The sequence below is a fragment of the Trachemys scripta genome, chromosome 25 (assembly GCF_013100865.1).
Source record: "Trachemys scripta elegans isolate TJP31775 chromosome 25, CAS_Tse_1.0, whole genome shotgun sequence".
Lineage (NCBI taxonomy): Eukaryota > Metazoa > Chordata > Testudines > Emydidae > Trachemys > Trachemys scripta.
The window spans coordinates 4,818,266-4,835,469 of record NC_048322.1 but is presented as its reverse complement, the minus strand read 5'-3'; the positions used below and the strand labels follow the sequence as shown (position 1 = coordinate 4,835,469).

Sequence of the window (17,204 nt, the reverse complement as noted above, 5' to 3'; positions counted from 1 at the left end):
ATTTTGTGCCTTTTTTCCTGGTTTACCCATGCAGATGCAAGCATGGAGCACGCTCAGCTCACCGCTGCTGTTGTGAGCATTGTAAACACCTCGCGCATTATCCTGCAGTATGTGCAGAACCAGGCTAGGAGTCGTCATCAGGAGGATGATAGTGAGAAGGACATGGACACAGACTTCCCTGAAAGCATGGGATGTGGCAGTTGTGACATCATGGTGGCAATGGGGCAGGTTTATACTGTGGAACACTGATTCTGGGCGTGGCAAACAAGCACAGACTGGTGGGACCACATAGTGTTGCAGGTATGGGATGATTCCCAGTTGCTGCAAAACATTTGCATGCGTAAGGCCACTTTCATGGACCTTTGTGACTTGCTTTCCCCTACCCTGAAGTGCCAGAATATCAAGATGAGAGCTGCCCTGACATTTGAGAAGTGAGTGGCAATAGCCCTGTGGAAGCTTGCAATGCCTGACTGCTACCGGTCAGTCGGGAATCAATTTGGAGTGGGCAAATCTACTGTGGGGGCTGCTGTGATCCAAGTAGCCAACACACTCACTAATCTTCAGCTATCAAAGGTAGTGACTCTGGGAAATGTGCAGGTCATAGTGGATGGCTTTGGTGCAATGGGATTCCCTAACTGTGGTGGGGCGATAGACGGAAAGCATATCCCTATCTTGGCACCAGAACACCTTGGCAACCAGTATGTAAACTGCAAGGGGTACTTCTCAATGGTGCTACAAGCAATGGTGGATCACAAGGGACATTTCACCAACATCAACGCTCGCATTTTCAGGAACTCCAGGGTGTTTAAACAGCTGCAGGAAGGGACTTACTTCCCAGATCAGAAAATTACTGTTGGGGATGTTGAAATCCCAATAGTTATCCTTGGAGACCCAGACTACCCCTTGCTCCCATGGCTCATGAAGCCATACACAGGCAGCTTGGACACTAGTAAGGAGCATTTCAACTATAGGCTGAGCAAGTGCACAATGGTGGTAGAATGTGCATTTGGATGTTTAAAAGCTCCTTGGTGCTGTTTGTTAACTAGGTTAGACCTCAGTGAAACCAATATTCCCATTGTTATTGCTACTTGCTGTGTGCTCCATAATATCTGTGAGAGTAAGGGGGAGATGTTTATGTCAAGGTGGGAGGTTAAGGCAAATCACCTAGCAGCCGATTTTGAGCAGACAGACACCAGGGTGATTAGAAGAGCACAGCAGGGCACGCTGCACATCAGAGAAGCTTTGAATACCAGTTTCATGTCTGGCCAGGGTACGGTGTGACAGTTGTTTGTGTTTCTCCTTGATGAAAACCCACCCCCTTTGTTGATTTTAATTCCCTGTAACCCAACCACCCTGCCCCCTTTGATCACAGCTGGCAAAGGAAATAAAGTCACTATTGTTTTAAAACCATGCATTCTTTATTAATTGATTAAGAAAAAAGGGAGATAACTGACAAGGTAGCCTGGGTGGGTTGGGGGAGGAGGGAAGGACAAGGCCACATTGCTTATTGTAGTCACACTAGAAATCAAAGCTTATTGAATGACAGCCTTCTGTTGCTTGGGTCATCCTCTGGAGTGGAATGGCTGGGTGCCTGGAGCCTCCCCCCGGCATTCCTGGGTGTCTGGGTGAGGAGGATATGGAACTTGGGGAGGAGGGCAGGCAGTTATACAGGGGATGCAGCAGCAGTCTGTGCTCTTCCTGCCTTTCCTGCAGCTCCACCAGATGCATGAGCATGTCCATTTGCTTCCCCATTAGCCTTACCATCGCATCCTGCCTCTTCTCATCACAATCACTTAATGCTTTCCTGGACTCTGTCACTGTATCCCCCATGCATTCAGCTGTGCCCTATCAGTGCGGAAGGACTGCATGAGCTCAGAAAACATGTCATCGTGAGCATTATTTTCCCTTCTAATCTGCGATAACTTCTGGGACGGAGATAATAGGGGAAGTGTAGAAACATTTGCACCTATGGGGGGGGAAGGGAAAGTAGAATTTAAGAAGATACACTTCTGAGAACAAAAGGGAGACTCTTTCACAGTGAATCAAGCAATTCACAGCAGACTGCACATGTGCTTTAGGTACAAGGTGGCATTTTGCCTTTTATATTGAGTGCCTGCCGGTATGGTGTGAGACATCACACACGGCTGGGCAACAGATTTCGGTTTGCAGGCAGCCATGGTAAGCCAAAGGGTACACGGGGTTGGCTTCTTCCGCCTTCATAACATGTTGGAATGGTTTCAAACTGCGATGCCCTCCTTTCCCATACCAAGCAATGCCTGTTGGGTTGGCCATTTAAAAGGAGGGGCTGTGGTTTTCGGGTGGATGTGCAGCACAACCCTTCCCCCACCCACTGCATAGCAATTCTCTGGGATGATCCCTTCACCTCTCCCCCCACTGCGTGGCTATTATCAGGGATGACCACTTTTAGCCTGCCAAACAGAAACAGCTCAGCATGAATGGCCTCCTCTGACTGTTCCCTTAAAAAAATTCCCCTATTTCAGCCAAGTGACCATGAATGATATCACACTCCTGAGGCTAACACAGAGAGATAAAGACTGATGTTGCTTGAATACGACCAAAATCCAGAACCATTCGCTGCCATGCTTTATGCTGCAATGATTCCAGACCACTTGCTACTGGCTTGGTGTGATAAAGTGTCCTACCATGGAGGACAGAATAAGGCAGCCCTCCCCAGAAACCTTCTGCAAAGGGTTTCAGAGTACCTCCAGGAGAGCTTCATGGAGATGTCCCTGGAGGATTCCCGCTCCATCCCCAGTCCCGCTAACAGACTTTTCCAGTAGCTGTACTGGCCATGAATGCATCCCAAGTCTTCATGGCAAATCAAACATTAAACACAATTGCTTTTAAACCCTGTAGTGTATTTACAAAGGTGCACACGCCAGAGGTGCCTTCTCTGGCTTCAGGGTCTGGAAACCTGCCTTGGGAGGGTATTGGCTCTAGGGTGATGAAAAGTTCCTGGCTGCCGGGGAAAATGGATTCTCCACTTGCCTGTTGTGCATTCTCCTCCTCCTCCTCCTCTTCCTCATCCACAAAATCCTCTTCCCTGTTGCGTGAGACTCTCCCCTTGCAGGTGTCCACTGACAGTGGTGGGGTACTGGTAGGGTCCCCCTGGAATTTCATGCAGCTCATCATAGTAGCAGCATGTATGGGGCTCTGACCCAGAGCGACCGTTTGCCTCCTTTGTCTTTTGATAGGCTTGCCTGAGATGGTTAATTTTCACATGGCACTGCTGTGTGTCCCTGGTGTAGCCTCTGTCCAACATCCCCTGTGAAATTTTGGCATATATATTGACATTCCTTCTTTTTGATCGGAGTTCTGCCTGCACAGATTCTTTTCTCCATACAGCAATCAGATCAAGTGGCTTCCATTCGGTCCATGCTGGAGTTCGTTTGCGATTCTGGGACTGCATGGTCACCTATGCTGCTGAGCTCGCCACGCTGACCAAACAGGAAATAAAATGCAAAAGTTCCCAGGGCTTTTCCTGTGTACCTGACTAGTGCATCGGAGTTGAAAGTGCTGTCCAGAGCAGTCACATTGGAGCACTCTGGGATAGCTATCGGAGGCCAATACCGTCGAATTGTGTCTATACTAACCCAAATTTGACCCAGCAAGGTTAATTTTAGCGCTAATCCCCTAGCCGGGGAGGAGTACATGAGTTGTTTTAAAAGCCCTTTAAGTTGACAGAACGGGGTTGGTTGTGTAAACACATTGAGTATAAAATCGACCTACCGCGGCTAAATTTGACCTAACCTCATAGTGTAGACCAGGGCTTAAACTCTTAGATACAAGTTATCTGGACCTACTAATTTAAACATGTCTAAGTTTAATAACTGTTGTTTAACGTCCTCATAAATTCTTATTGGAATGGAAAGAGTGTCGTTGTCAACATCTTAGGATATGTGTTACATCATCTGTTTTTCCCCAAATCTAGGAGAGAAATATTTATTGAACACTTTTACCTCTTCTGCATTATTTTTGATACTTCTGCCATTTCCATCTAGTAATTTACCACTATCATTGCTAGGATTAATTTTCTACTTCCTTCTTATTTTCATTGATTGGTTATTGATTTCTGATAGCTTCCCCTACCAATTTTCTACAATTCTGACCTTCTAACTTATATTCTTTACTATTGACTTCCCCTTTCTTCCATATATTTCATTTGGAGAGTGTTGGGATTCCTACCAGGGAGCCACCAACAGGGTCCAGAGATAGCCCTATATCCTATATGAAGCTTTGGCTAGTAAGTATGTGATAAATGTGAGGACCCTGCCTCCATCTGTCAGCTGGGAGACAAAGGTTCTCTCTTTCTACCCTCTGATGCCTCCTGGCTGCTCTAAGCAAGGTTGGGGTGGGACTCTGTTAACATGTGCCTCCCAGAGCTTCCCCCCGGTGCTGCTGTTCTGTGAATAGTGGGGTTTTGACTGGGGCAGCAGGTACTGAGTGTTGGACTCTTGCTCTTTCAGAGACTGGTGACTTTCGAGGAGGTGGCTGTGTATTTCACCAGGGAAGAGGGGGCTCTCCTGGATGCCACCCAAAGAGCCCTCTACAGGGATGTCATGCAGGAGAACTATGAGACGGTGGTCTTGCTGGGTAAGGAGTCCTGTCCCCTGGATTATTAGTAGCTGTGGGGTCTCTGAAGAACCTGAGTAGTAATAACTTTATTCACCATACAAGTTTCTTTGCCCCCTCCTTTTTTGCCTTATCTCCCACCCACTAGAATCATTTTTGGACATGTGCCTTTTTGGTGCCGTCAGTCATTTTAAAATTGCATTTAATGTCTCCTTATTGGAAACATTAATAACTACATTAATAACTAGATCTTTCATGCCTTTTCTTCACTGAAGAGGAAAATATGCTGCCTGTAGAATTCTAAATTAAGTAAATAGTGTGACTTATGCATGGCTTGTGTGACAGTCAGATGAGCTCCTCTTTTAATAGGAGAGCATATAATGTTGCCATTCAGGACCTCATGGGTGAACGGAGAACAGAGCCATGGGAGGGGAGGAGAAGGGGGGAGTACCTAATTCTGAGGTGCCAGGAGATGGGGAGCGCATGTGCAGGATTAGAGGTAAGAAACAGCAGGGAGGGATGAGGTCATGAGAGATGAGGAGGGAATACAAGAAGCTCCCAAGGTGCCGGGAGGTAGTGACGGCTGAGAGTAGTGGGAAGAAGGGGTGGAGAATATGGAGGAAGGGCACCCAGGAAGTGGGCTAGGTGGGTCAGTGGGAGGGAGGAGAGGTTTGGGGATCTAGAGCTGTGGGGGATCCCAGATCTTTAATCCTGAATCCCTACCCAAGCCTTGTTGCTTTAGAGCCTACACTCCAGTTTTATTTCTGTTCAGTTTCACTTCATTATACATTTTCCCCAAAATATTATTATTTTAACTCTTGACCTCCCTCTCCCACTCATTACCCCCCTCCCCATATAACTTCCCCATCTCTATGCACAGTACCCTGGCCACCGATCCTAAGTCCTTTCTGCATTCCTCCTTCCCATAGCAGGGCCACTACCCAGGCACAAATGGGCATTTTGTTGATGATGTCATAGGGTGGTAGTGTAGCCTGTATAATTTTTACACTTATAAGATTACGTATTGGGGTACAGCTTGCCCCAATAGTTCATGGCTACTCGAAGTTAATTGAGGAGATGAAATTTGGTGAAACACACAGAAACTTGATTTAATACAGACAGTTCTAATTGAAACCATAGGCAAGGATCAATACATGTAATGATTAGACTAAGATAAGTATAGTAAAGAGTGTCTTGCACTGTGTATGCTTACAAGTTATGGACACCATTGGAAACAAAGATTAAGGGGCAAGATAGACCATCAGAAGGGAGGTCCTGCTTCAAGTCACAGTCTCGGGGACCCGACAAAATGAAAAAATGGTAACTAGGAGAGGTATTTTATCCACTTCCTTATGGTAATAGGATGGTTCTATACCATATCTGCTACTTTACTCTGATTACAGTAACGTCAATAGCTGCCCCAACCCACGTGTGGCCTTTGGGAAGTCCATAATTAAGCATTAAGCATTAATACTCATGATTTACATCACTTATTTATTAATAATTCCAATGTATGAATACGGTCCAACTGCTGAGATACTGCATAGCAACCTAATTGTTAAAGCCCCCAAAACTTACTTTTTTTAGAATCCTGTGCTGTATTGCACTTGTTTATGGTTCCTCGTTAATCTCTTAAAATGAGGGTTCAAAATATCTGACCTGGGATTCTCTCCTTAGGCCTATTTAGGTAAATCCCAGACTTCAGCATAACTACTCCCACAGAGCCTCAACCTAATATAAGCCCCTTAACTGTAGCAAGCTTAATAACTCATTTATTTAGGTTCACCTCCTTGCCCCACCATGCATGTTCCAAGCTAATAAACAATATTCTGGTAATGTCATTTTACCTCTAGCGAGTATAAAATTGCCCACAACACATGAGACTAGGTCATAGATCATAAAATCAGGTCAGTATCAAGAGGAGTGAGAGTTTGGAGAGAGTCTTGTCTTACCTCTCCCTGTCTGCAGCAGCCACAAGCTGTGTTCCCTCCAGGCTCCTTTGATCTCTGAGCCTGTCCCTGCTGAGCTCGTGTGGCCCAGGTCTTGTTTCTTACATTCTCCTTTTCTGCAAGAATTAGAGGCTGTTGCTCCTGAATTTTAGTGTTTAATTCCCCAGCCTTCTCCACACACTGGGGGAGTTTAATTAATTAATTAATTAAGGACTGGCTGGAACCAACCTACATCAGTGGAATACCCGACAGAGACAAGGGAATAATTGTCACCTGTCCATGGGAGGATCCCTGCTTGGCTGAGCAAAGCATACGTGGACTCATTATGTTTTTGGGACCAGGAAGAACTGGGCTCGCAGACGCAGGAAGCTCTACTGGAGCAAAGACAAATGGATAGGCACAGTGAAAAGAAAAGAAAATGTTTTCTACAGCAGCTTCTCCGTGTTAATTTAAGGACTTTCCAATGCTGTGTTTTGGTTCACTAATAAACCCAGCTAAGTTTTAAAAGTCTTCCCAGTGTCACAGCAAAAACTTGCTGAGGTGCATTGAAGCATGGATGAGGAACAGTCTCTGAACAGCAGTGTCGTTCAGCTGGACCTGCTGGCAGAGCTCACAGGTTGAAATAGGAGGGTTGAAGCCAGAGGCTCAGTCTCAGGTGTTGAAGCTACATGGCCTATCCTTGTGGAAGAGTGGGATCCCTTGGGGGTCTAGTGCACTCAAGGGGCACCTCCCAAGGACTGTTTAAAAACCAGGGCATTGCACAGATCCTATGGATCCATGACAGTGTGCCAGTGCGCCTTATGGGGAAAAGATATAAAACAAGCAAAGGATCTAAATGTGTATTTACCATCGCCCCCTCATCAGTCCTTGTGGGAATCCCTGATCAGTTCCAAAGCGTATTAAAACCTTCCCTAAGGGGTTACCTCTTGGTTACCAGGCCATGTCAGTTTGTAGCCCAAAGAGACCCTCCTCAGTCAGCTCAAACTTAGCTGTTTCTCCCCAAAGAGTCTGTCTGTCTTCTTCAGTCTCCTGAAAGAGGTAAAATAAGTCACTGCCCCTTTCTGCATGGGGGGCATAGCTTCAAAAGATGGAGATCTGCATAACCAGCCTTGAGATCCAGCCTTAGTGACACCAGATTGCACAGGAAACCCATCCCTCAGCCTCCCCGGTATCATCTGGCCCATCTCAGCATCATAGTCTGTGAAATATTCATGCTTTCAAGGGCTGGCTCAAATATACAGAGGACAGAGTAATTGACAAACATGAGAAATATATAATCCTTTACAGCATGAAAGTGCATTGGGGGGAGGGGACAGGAGCCAGCTGTGTGGGGGAGGTAGGAACGAGACTGGATGTTGAGCGCCTAAAGCCAGCTATGTGCTGGGGAGATGGGACATGAAGCAGCTGTGTGCAGGGGAGAGGTGCTGTGGATGCAGCCAAGATTTGTGACCCTGCATGCCCCACCCACCCTCTGTTCAGCAATTCCGGACAGGAAGGGTGATTCCAGAAGTAAAGAGTAATTTCAGACAAAAATTCAGTAATAGTAGCAATTTCCAGAAAACACTGACCCACTGATGGGTTCTACCCATTTCCCCATTCTGTGTCTGTCTTGTCTATTTAGATTGTAAAGCTTCAGGGCATGGGTCATCTACTATTCTGGGTTTGTCCTGTGCCTAGCACAACGGGGACCCACTGTTAGTTGGCTCTTATGCATTAAGGTAATGAATATGATTTATAATAATAACTCTCCTGCCACTTTGAGCCAAGGAAGATGGCCTTGGGATGTTACTACTTAAAAATGAGCTGGGATTAAAACCAAGGAATATTCCTTGTGACAAGTCTCCCACAAATTCCACTGATCTCCCTTGTTTTCTTTGCCTGGAATAGGGTTTCCAGTTTCCAAACCTGATGTGATCTCACATTTGGAACAAGGGGAAGAGCCCTGGGTCCCGGACCTCCTGGGCTCTGAGAAAGAAGTGTTCCCAAGAGCTGCCTGCACAGGTGAGGAATTGGTTAAACCCCAACTCAAAAATTGTCCATGAATACAGGAAACAGTTGGGATGCCCTACAAAGACCTTGTGAGCACTCCAAGTTCAGGATTGTTCCCTGCAGATGTGGAATCATTATGCAGATGTCACTCATGGCTTCCCACCTATCCTGACTGACAACTGACAGCAGGTCCCGCCCCAGTCTCGCTTTCCCCTGATAGTTCTGGTGAGATGCGGACCCGGAACTGATCCCTTCCTCTCTCTGCTCTGAGGAAGGTTTTGGGAAAAATCAGCTCCTGATAGATTTAATCTCTCCTGCACATATTTTGGTTTGTTCACCCATTTTTCCATTCCTCTCACTGAGATTTCCTTTCTCTCTGGTGCAGTAAATGACATATGCCTGGATTCTCTCTGTCTCCCATCAGGTGTTGGGATGGTGAGTGAGAACAAGGAGAAACCCCAGCAGGAAGATGCTGAGCAAGTAGAACCACATGGGACGTTATCAGTAAGATCCAAAGGGAATGTTTCCAGGAGTTGTGCACTCCCAGAAAAAGAAAAAGCCTCTGAGAGTCAGCACAGGCCAGAGGAAAACTTCAATAGCCACTCAGACCTTATTACAAGCAAAAGAATCAACTTGGAAGGAACACACTACACATGCCATGAGTGTGGGAAAAGCTTCAATGGGAGCTCTGACCTTCTCAAACATCAGAGAATCCACAGAGGAGAGAGACCCTACATATGTCCTGAATGTGGGAAAAGGTTCAATTGGAGCTCAGCCCTTATCACACATAGGAGAATCCACACGGGTGAGAAACCTTATGGATGCTCTGTGTGTGGGAAATGCTTCAATCGGAGCTCACACCTTATCAGACATAGGACAGTCCACATGGGTGAGAAACCTTATGGATGCTCTGAGTGTGGGAAATGCTTCAATCGGAGATCAAACCTTACCGCACATAGGAGAATCCACATGGGTGAGAAACCTTATGAATGCCCAGAGTGTGGGAAATGCTTCATTGATAGTTCAGCCCTCATCTCACATCAGCGAATCCACACAGGAGAGAGGCCCTACATATGCGCTGAGTGTGGGAAAAGCTTTAGTCAGAACTCATACCTTATCACACATCATAGAATTCACACAGGAGAGAAACCCTACACATGCTCTGAGTGTGGGAAACGCTTCATTGGTAGTTCAGCCCTTACTAAACATAAGAGAATCCACACTGGTGAGAGACCTTACACATGCTCTGAGTGCGGGGAAAGCTTTAATCAGAGCTCTGTCCTGATCACACATAGGAGAATCCACACAGGTGAGAAACCTTATGGATGCTCTGAGTGTGGGAAATGCTTCAGTCGGAGCTCACAACTTATCACACATAGGAGAATCCACACTGGATAGAAACCCTACACATACTCTGAATAAGGGTAACGCTTCAGTTATAGCTCATCCCTTACCACAGATCAGAGAATCCACCCAGAAGAGATGCTGTACACATGCTCTGAGTGTGGAAAATGCTTCAATCAGAGCTCAAGCCTTATTAGACATCAGAAAATCCACATGAGAGAGAACTGTAACAAATGCCTTGACTAGGGCTGGCCAAAGATTTTTTTTTTAAAACACATTTGCTAATTACCACATAGCAATATTTGCACTATCATCACCGTGGTCTCTCAGCTCCCCCAGATGAGTTGCCTGGTTCTGCCTTTTGCAGCTCATCCTTCTTTGGGGTCAGTCCTGTGATCTTTTCTATCAACTCCTTTTGAGTCATAGGAGTGTGTGTCACTCCAGCCAGGAATGTTCATCAACTCCAGGTGGGAGACAGAGAATTGATCCCAATAAGCTACACTGCAGCAAAAACTACCTGTGCCTTAAATCCACTAGGACTGTACATGGCATTGGCTGCTCATTTAAGTGATCTTGGTGTAAAAAGACAATTATAGTTGTAGTGCAGATGTAGCCCAGGTGCAGTGGTTGGCATTAGCTTTCCCCTTGACCTGACCTAAACTCCATCACTTTTCCTAGTCCAAACAAACCCTGAGCATCACGGTTATACTGTTCCCCCATTTCAAAGCAATTGTTAGTCATCAAGTTCCCCCTTCGGGAACAAATTATTTCATTCCCAGTAGCTTTGATGTTGCTTCAGGTTGTGCTGGAGAGCAGATATTTTTACTACCATTTTCCTCACTTAAAATATATTGAACTATAACAAAGAGCAGGAATTGGGCAGGGATAGGGAAAAATGTCATTTCCCCTCTGTAACAACAGAAGAAGATAGGATAAGTAAGTCAGAGGGATTCCCTTATTCCCCATCACCATCCCAATCCCCCTGTTTTTCAATTGGTTAGGCAAATATTTTCTCTAAAGGGCTGGGAAGAGGATTCATGCATTGCGCTCCCAAAGCAGTTGTGAGCCAGGCCCTGCAGGAAGTTGCTCCTGAAGATATCTCCTTCCTGATCAGGTGCATGTTGTCTTTTATTTGGGAAATGCAATCCCTATCTAGGTAGAGATGGGAAAAATGGAACTGACATTTCTGTTCAGCTCACCCCTGGGAGATGCTGCAAATGTGTAGAAAATGAAGTCCATGTTGAATGTGATATAGCTGCAGAAAGATACCTATTTTTAATAGATACCTGACATTTGATGTCTTACGGGGATTCTAAGACGCACCTGAATTTAGTCCCTATTTAAATCTGTGCCATCAGATTAAAGAAATAAAAGCGCATATTTGGGGGAGTTATACCTCACTATTGCTACTGATATGTTGTGTGTTTGGTGAAGAATTCTACACCAGAGAAGTGTAAAATTACTCCAAGTAAAGTCAAAGATTTGACAAGAACTCAGATAGAAATTGCAGGTACTAATGGTTGATTTTCACTCCAGAGATGGAAGCTATGGTAACCTTTGGTCCAGGTAAACTATTTTTAGAATGCTGCTCCCCAGTTAAGTGGTATTGATCATGGTCCTAAAGGATGCATTGATTAAATTGTGAATAATTGTCCTTTACCATTTGGATCCAAAGTTTCATGAAGCACAGCGAGAAACAGCTGATTCCTTCAGAGCCATTCCATGCCTATGGGTCCCCGTCTGGCTGCCTTGTTGGACAAGAAGCACTTCCATGCTGTGCAAATGATGGTAGCCAATGGGTGTGTGTGTGTGTATCAGATTCCATGTTCTGACTGCAGGATACATGAATGCTGAGTCCATTGTCTGTGATTTGGTCTCTTAGTTTTGCTCTTGAATCTAACGCATTTGTATCACTTCTCCACCTCCTGATACTTTGAAAGATTAGAAAGTGTGAAAGTAGAGCAGAGGTGTTTTTTCTCATAATGCAACCTTCCCATGTAGTGTGAGACCCCTTCCACTCACACTTATGGAGAAGACCCAGGGATAAATGAACTCACAGAAATGGAAGGCTCCTAGGTTATTGTAGAATTTGACTTCACACAAAGCTCACTGGGTGGAAATGGGAAATAAGAGAAAACTGCCCTATAGGTTTATATTTTGTAATATTTGAATAAATTGTTATCAGCGACAATGTAATTAAATAGTTAATTAGTGTAAAGTAAGAGGCTGATTATGTGATAACTTTCAGTGTTACAGTATAATTCAGGTTTTATTCTAGTTTTCTCCCTGCCCCCTCCTACTATATAGGAAATGGTGGCTAATCCTGAAATTAAAACCTCACTCCAAAGGAATTAGAGTGGGGGAATATGTGAGAGAAATAGCATGTATGAGAATAGAGACCCAGTATAGACTGTAATTATTTCTATTTCAAATGGAATTTATTTTGATAAACTTTAAAATAAATTTTCTGTTAAGATGAAAATTTCTTGAGACAAGATATGTAACCTTTTACCCAGTTAGAGGGTAAAAGCCACAGAGTTCCAGTTCACTTGTTTGCTTAACAAAGACACATCAGCCAGGAGATGTCAGAATTTAAAATGGTGATGGATGCATGATGATTTATTTTTGCAACCAGTTATTTTTATGGGTGCTGATACCCCTTTTCCTTTTGAGGAGGCCAGCTGTTAGAGCCCAGCTGTTTAACTCTCAGGCCTGGCCATGGAAACCTCCCTATAACTGGCCTTATGTTTCTTTCATGTTTGATACCTTTGGGGTTCGCATGTCTACACTACATGTGGTTTACGACAGCAGATACTTTGAGAAAGCTGCTGGGTTAAGCGGGACTTTTTAAAACTGACATTGGCCCAAATTCTGTCTCACTTCATCTGGAGTGGGACATGTCTGTATCGAAGGATTTGTTCACACCTGATTTGCCCAGAGACCTTGGGGGAAGTGGGGTAAGCTGGAATCTACAACAATAAAGTTAAAGGTAAGGGTGGAGGTCCTTCAGCTTTCAGATCAAGAAACCTGTTCTGTTCATTCCCTCTGAAGCATCTGGCGCTGGTCACTCTCAAGCAGCATACTGGGCTAGATGGACCATTGATCTGACCCAGTATGACCAGTCTTGCATTCTATGTTAATTAAGTCATCTAAGAGAGGCTGACTGCCAGGAACCCAGGACTGATCCCTCTGGGGAATGAAGCACAACGTCAACTGGTTATGCAGCCTTCACTAGTCTTGTACCTGAAAAGCCTACTACCCCAAAGTGCTGGACCATATATGCCATTACCTGGTTCCTCAATTGCATCTGCAGTTCCTACTCCATGTGAATCCAAAGATGAAGAGCTGCAGAGATCCAACCCTTTGTAATCTTTGAAATGTATTTCCCTTTTTCAATTTTTGTCTATTGTTTTTTTATGGATGTGGAGCCGTCACAGCCTTTCTATTCGATTGGGGTGTAACAGTGAGGCTCAGTGGGGGTGAGTGTGTGAACACCTCTGAAATCTACACAGAGAAGTTGCTAAGAAGAATAGTTCCCCAAATCTTAATACCTTAACACTCTGGCCTATGAAATGACTGCATGCATGTCAGAGAAGGGAATGACTGTTTGCCTTAGGAAATGTTGGGGGGAAACCTGAAGGTACTTAGGACACTCCGGTCTGGCTTCTGACAAAAGCTTTTTTGGGAAAGGACCTGGGATTGCTTAGGAGGACAAGGAGAGGAAGCAAGGCAGCCGGTGAGAAGGGGGGCCCAGCAGTTTAGCTGCTTCCTAAGCATGCAGAGTTGATAAACTCTGATTAGGGGGCGGAGCTTGGCTGAGGAGAGGGCCTATAAAAGCGGCCACCCAGCCAGGCAGCGGAATAGCTGCGAGCAGCGGCACAGGAGCTGGTGAACAGGGCTGCTAACAGGGGAGTTTGAGTGGCAGTTCCATTGGAGGAGAAGGTATCTGTATTTGTGTCTGTCTTTGTAGTATTTGTATGTGTACAGGCCTGTAGGGGCAGTGTGCTGGGCGGGCAGCTGAGCCCTGATTAGGGGGCAGAGCTTGGCTGAGGAGAGGGCCTATAAAAGTGGCCACCCAGCCAGGCAGTGGCACAGGAGCCGGCGAACAGGGCTGCTAACAGGGGAGTTTGAGTGGGAATTTACAGGGGGAAGTGGAAGGAGAGACAGGAGGGCGCAGTGCCCCGTGTGCTGTGTTACCCCAGGGGCGGAGGGCACAGGTGAGCAGGCGGGCACAGACAACAGCAGCCATGAGCCAAACAGCAGGGGACACAATGCAGATGATTGCATGTGGCAGCTGCGGTATGTACATGGTCCTAGCAGGGGTGCCTGAACAGAGGTATGTCTGCATGAAGTGCCGCCTAATAGAGCTGCTGGAAGAAAAGATCCAAGGTTTGGAGATGCAGGTGGATACCCTGGTAGAGTTTAGAAGGGGGTTCGAGCAGCTGATGGAGCAAAGACAAGGAGTGGCTGAAGGGGAATGCTCAGGGGTACAGGTGGAAGCAGGGGCAAAGACCTGTGAGGAAGGAATGCCGGGGGGAGAACAAGGGCAGTGGAAGCATGTGACCGTGAGAAGCAGGCCAAGGAAAAGGAGGGCCAGTGAAGGAGAAATAGAGCTCAGGAACAGGTTTAGGTGTTTGGAAAACGAGGAAGGAGTGCAGCAGGTGGTAACTGAAGGTGGGAGGGTGAGGAAGAAGAGAAGAGCAGCTAGTCCCATAGAAAGAGGGGAGGAGTTGATGGAGACAGCACCAAATCTGGGGCCCGGGAGGATACAGGATGGCATAAGGGGGATTAGAAGGGAAAATAGGAATGGACAGGAGTTGCAACTAGAGGGAACAGGGGATAGATTAGTAGGTCGCACTGTCACCAGGCAAAGGCAGGTTTACGTGATTGGGGACTCCTTACTGAGGAGGTTAGACTGGTCTTTGACCAGGGCGGACCCAGAGAACAGAACAGTTTGCTGTCTACCGGGCGTTAAGATACTGGATGTGGATCTGCGGTTGAAAAGGATCCTAAAAGGAGCAGGTAAGAACCCCTTGATCATCCTTCACGTAGGAATGAATGACACGGCTAAGTTCTCGCTGGAGAGAATCAAGGGAGATTATGCCAGGCTGGGGAAGATGCTTAAGGAAATCGAGGCTCAGATCATCTTCAGTGGGATTCTGCCTGTTCCTAGAGAAGGGCAGCAAAGGGGTGACAGGATTGTGATGATAAATAGTTGGCTAAGGAAGTGGTGCTATAAAGAGGGCTTTGGGATGTATGGCCACTGGGAGGCTTTCGGGGACAGAAAACTGTTCTCACGGGATGGACTTCACCTAAGTAGGGAAGGAAATAGATTTCTGGGAGGGAGGCTGGCTCATCTTATCAAAAGAGCTTTAAACTAGGAATTTGGGGGAGACGGTTGGGAGATGTCCAGTTAATCTCCACACCAGATTATAACATTGAGAGGGAGGACAATGAGATAAGAACGGATATAGCCGGGGGGAAGAGATTGGACATAAGGAGGAGGGGGAGGATGGATACTAGAGTAATAGGTCATACTGGCAGTACGGTGTCCATACCAAATTGGATAACAAATGTGAGAGAGGCCAAATGGCATAAATTAAGATGTTTATACACCAATGCGAGAAGCCTAGGTAACAAAATGGAGGAATTGGAGCTCCTGGTCTGAGAAATGAAACCAGATATCGTAGGAATAACCAAAACGTGGTGGAACGGTAGTCATGACTGGAGTACAGGTATGGAAGGGTATGTGCTGTTTAGGAAAGACCGGAACAAAGGCAAAGGTGGGGGAGTAGCATTGTATGTCAATAATGAGGTAAACTGTAAAGAAATAATAAGTGATGGAATGGATAAAACGGAGTTTGTCTGGGCAATACTCACACTGGGTTAAAGAACTACTAGAGCCTCCCCTGGGATAGTGCTTGGGGTGTGCTATAGACCGCCAGGATATAGCCTGGATATGGACAGAAAACTCTTTAATGTTTTTAGGGGGGTAAATACTAATAGGAACTGTGTAATCATGGGAGACTTTAACTTCTTGGATATAGATTGGGGAACAAATGCTAGTAACAATAATAGGGCTCAGATTTTCCTAGACGTGATAGCTGATGAATTCCTTCATCAAGTAGTTGCTGAACCGACGAGGGGGGATGCCATTTTAGATTTGGTTTTGGTGAGTAGTGAGGACCTCATTGAGGAAATGGTTGTAGGGGACAACCTTGGCTCAAGTGATCATGAGCTAATTCGGTTTAAATTAAATGGAAGGATTAACAGAATTAAATCAGAGACTAAGGTTTACGATTTCAAAAGGGCTAACTTTAATAAATTAAGGTGACTAGTTAGGGAAGTGGATTGGACTAACATATTTATGGATCTAAAGGCAGATGATGCCTGGGATTATTTTAAGTTAAAGTTGCAGGAGCTGTCGGAGGCCTGTATCCCGAGAAAGTGAAAACAGTTAGTAGGCAAGAGATTTAGACCGAGCTGGATGAGCGAGCATCTCAAAGGGGCGATTAAGAAAAAACAGAAAGTGTACAAAGAGTGGAAGAGGGGAGGGATCAGTAAGGAAATTTACCTTAGTGAGGTCAGAGCATGTAGAGATGGAGTGAGAAAGGCCAAAAGCTGTGTAGAGTTGGACCTTGCGAGGGGAATTAAAACCAATAGTAAGAGGTTTTATAGCCATATAAATAGGAAGAAAACAAAGAAAGAAGAAGTGGGACTGCTTAAGACTGTAGATGGAGTGTAGATTAAGGATAATCTAGGCATGGCACAATATCTAAATGAATATTTTGCATCGGTCTTTAATGAGGCTAATGAAGGGCTTAGGAATAGTGGCAGCGTGACAGAGGGGAATAAAGGAGGGGGGGTTGACATTACTGTATCCGAGGTAGAAGCCAAACTCGAATAGCTTAATGGGACTAAATCGGGCGGACCGGATGATCTTCATCCGAGAATATTAAAGGAACTGGCGTGAGAAATTGCAAGCCCGTTAGCAATAATTTTTAATGAATCTGTAAACTCGGGGGTGGTACCGTTTGACTGGAGAATAGCTAATGTGGTTCCTATTTTCAAGAAGGGGAAAAAAAGTGACCCGGGTAACTACAGTCCTGTTAGTTTAACATCTGTAATATGTAAGGTCTTGGAAAAAATTTTGAAGGAGAAAGTAGTTAAGGACCTTGAGGTTAATGGCAACTGGGACAAATTACAACACGGTTTTACGAAAGGTAGATCATGCCAAACCAACCTGATCTCCTTCTTTGAGAAAGTAACAGATTTTTTAGATAAAGGAAATGCGGTGGATCTAATATACCTCGATTTCAGTAAAGCGTT

The 17,204-nt window shown here is 45.4% G+C and overlaps 3 protein-coding genes across 5 annotated transcripts in view; 2 read left to right on the top strand and 1 right to left on the bottom strand.

The window, feature by feature from the left end:
- Positions 1-13,272, top strand: part of LOC117869922 (zinc finger protein 2-like) — a 50,292-nt gene extending 37,020 nt beyond the window's left edge. The window contains 3 exon segments of the mRNA XM_034757021.1: positions 4,488-4,614; positions 8,430-8,543; positions 8,956-13,272. Of these exon segments, the coding sequence (XP_034612912.1) occupies positions 4,488-4,614; positions 8,430-8,543; positions 8,956-9,953 (1,239 nt within the window). The 3' untranslated portion in view covers positions 9,954-13,272.
- LOC117869997 (zinc finger protein 883-like) overlaps positions 1-17,204 on the top strand; it is a 929,932-nt gene that overhangs the window by 337,422 nt on the left and 575,306 nt on the right. The window lies entirely within an intron of this gene.
- Positions 1-17,204, bottom strand: part of LOC117870029 (zinc finger protein 501-like) — a 561,112-nt gene that overhangs the window by 277,363 nt on the left and 266,545 nt on the right. The gene's annotated exons all lie outside the window — the stretch shown is intronic.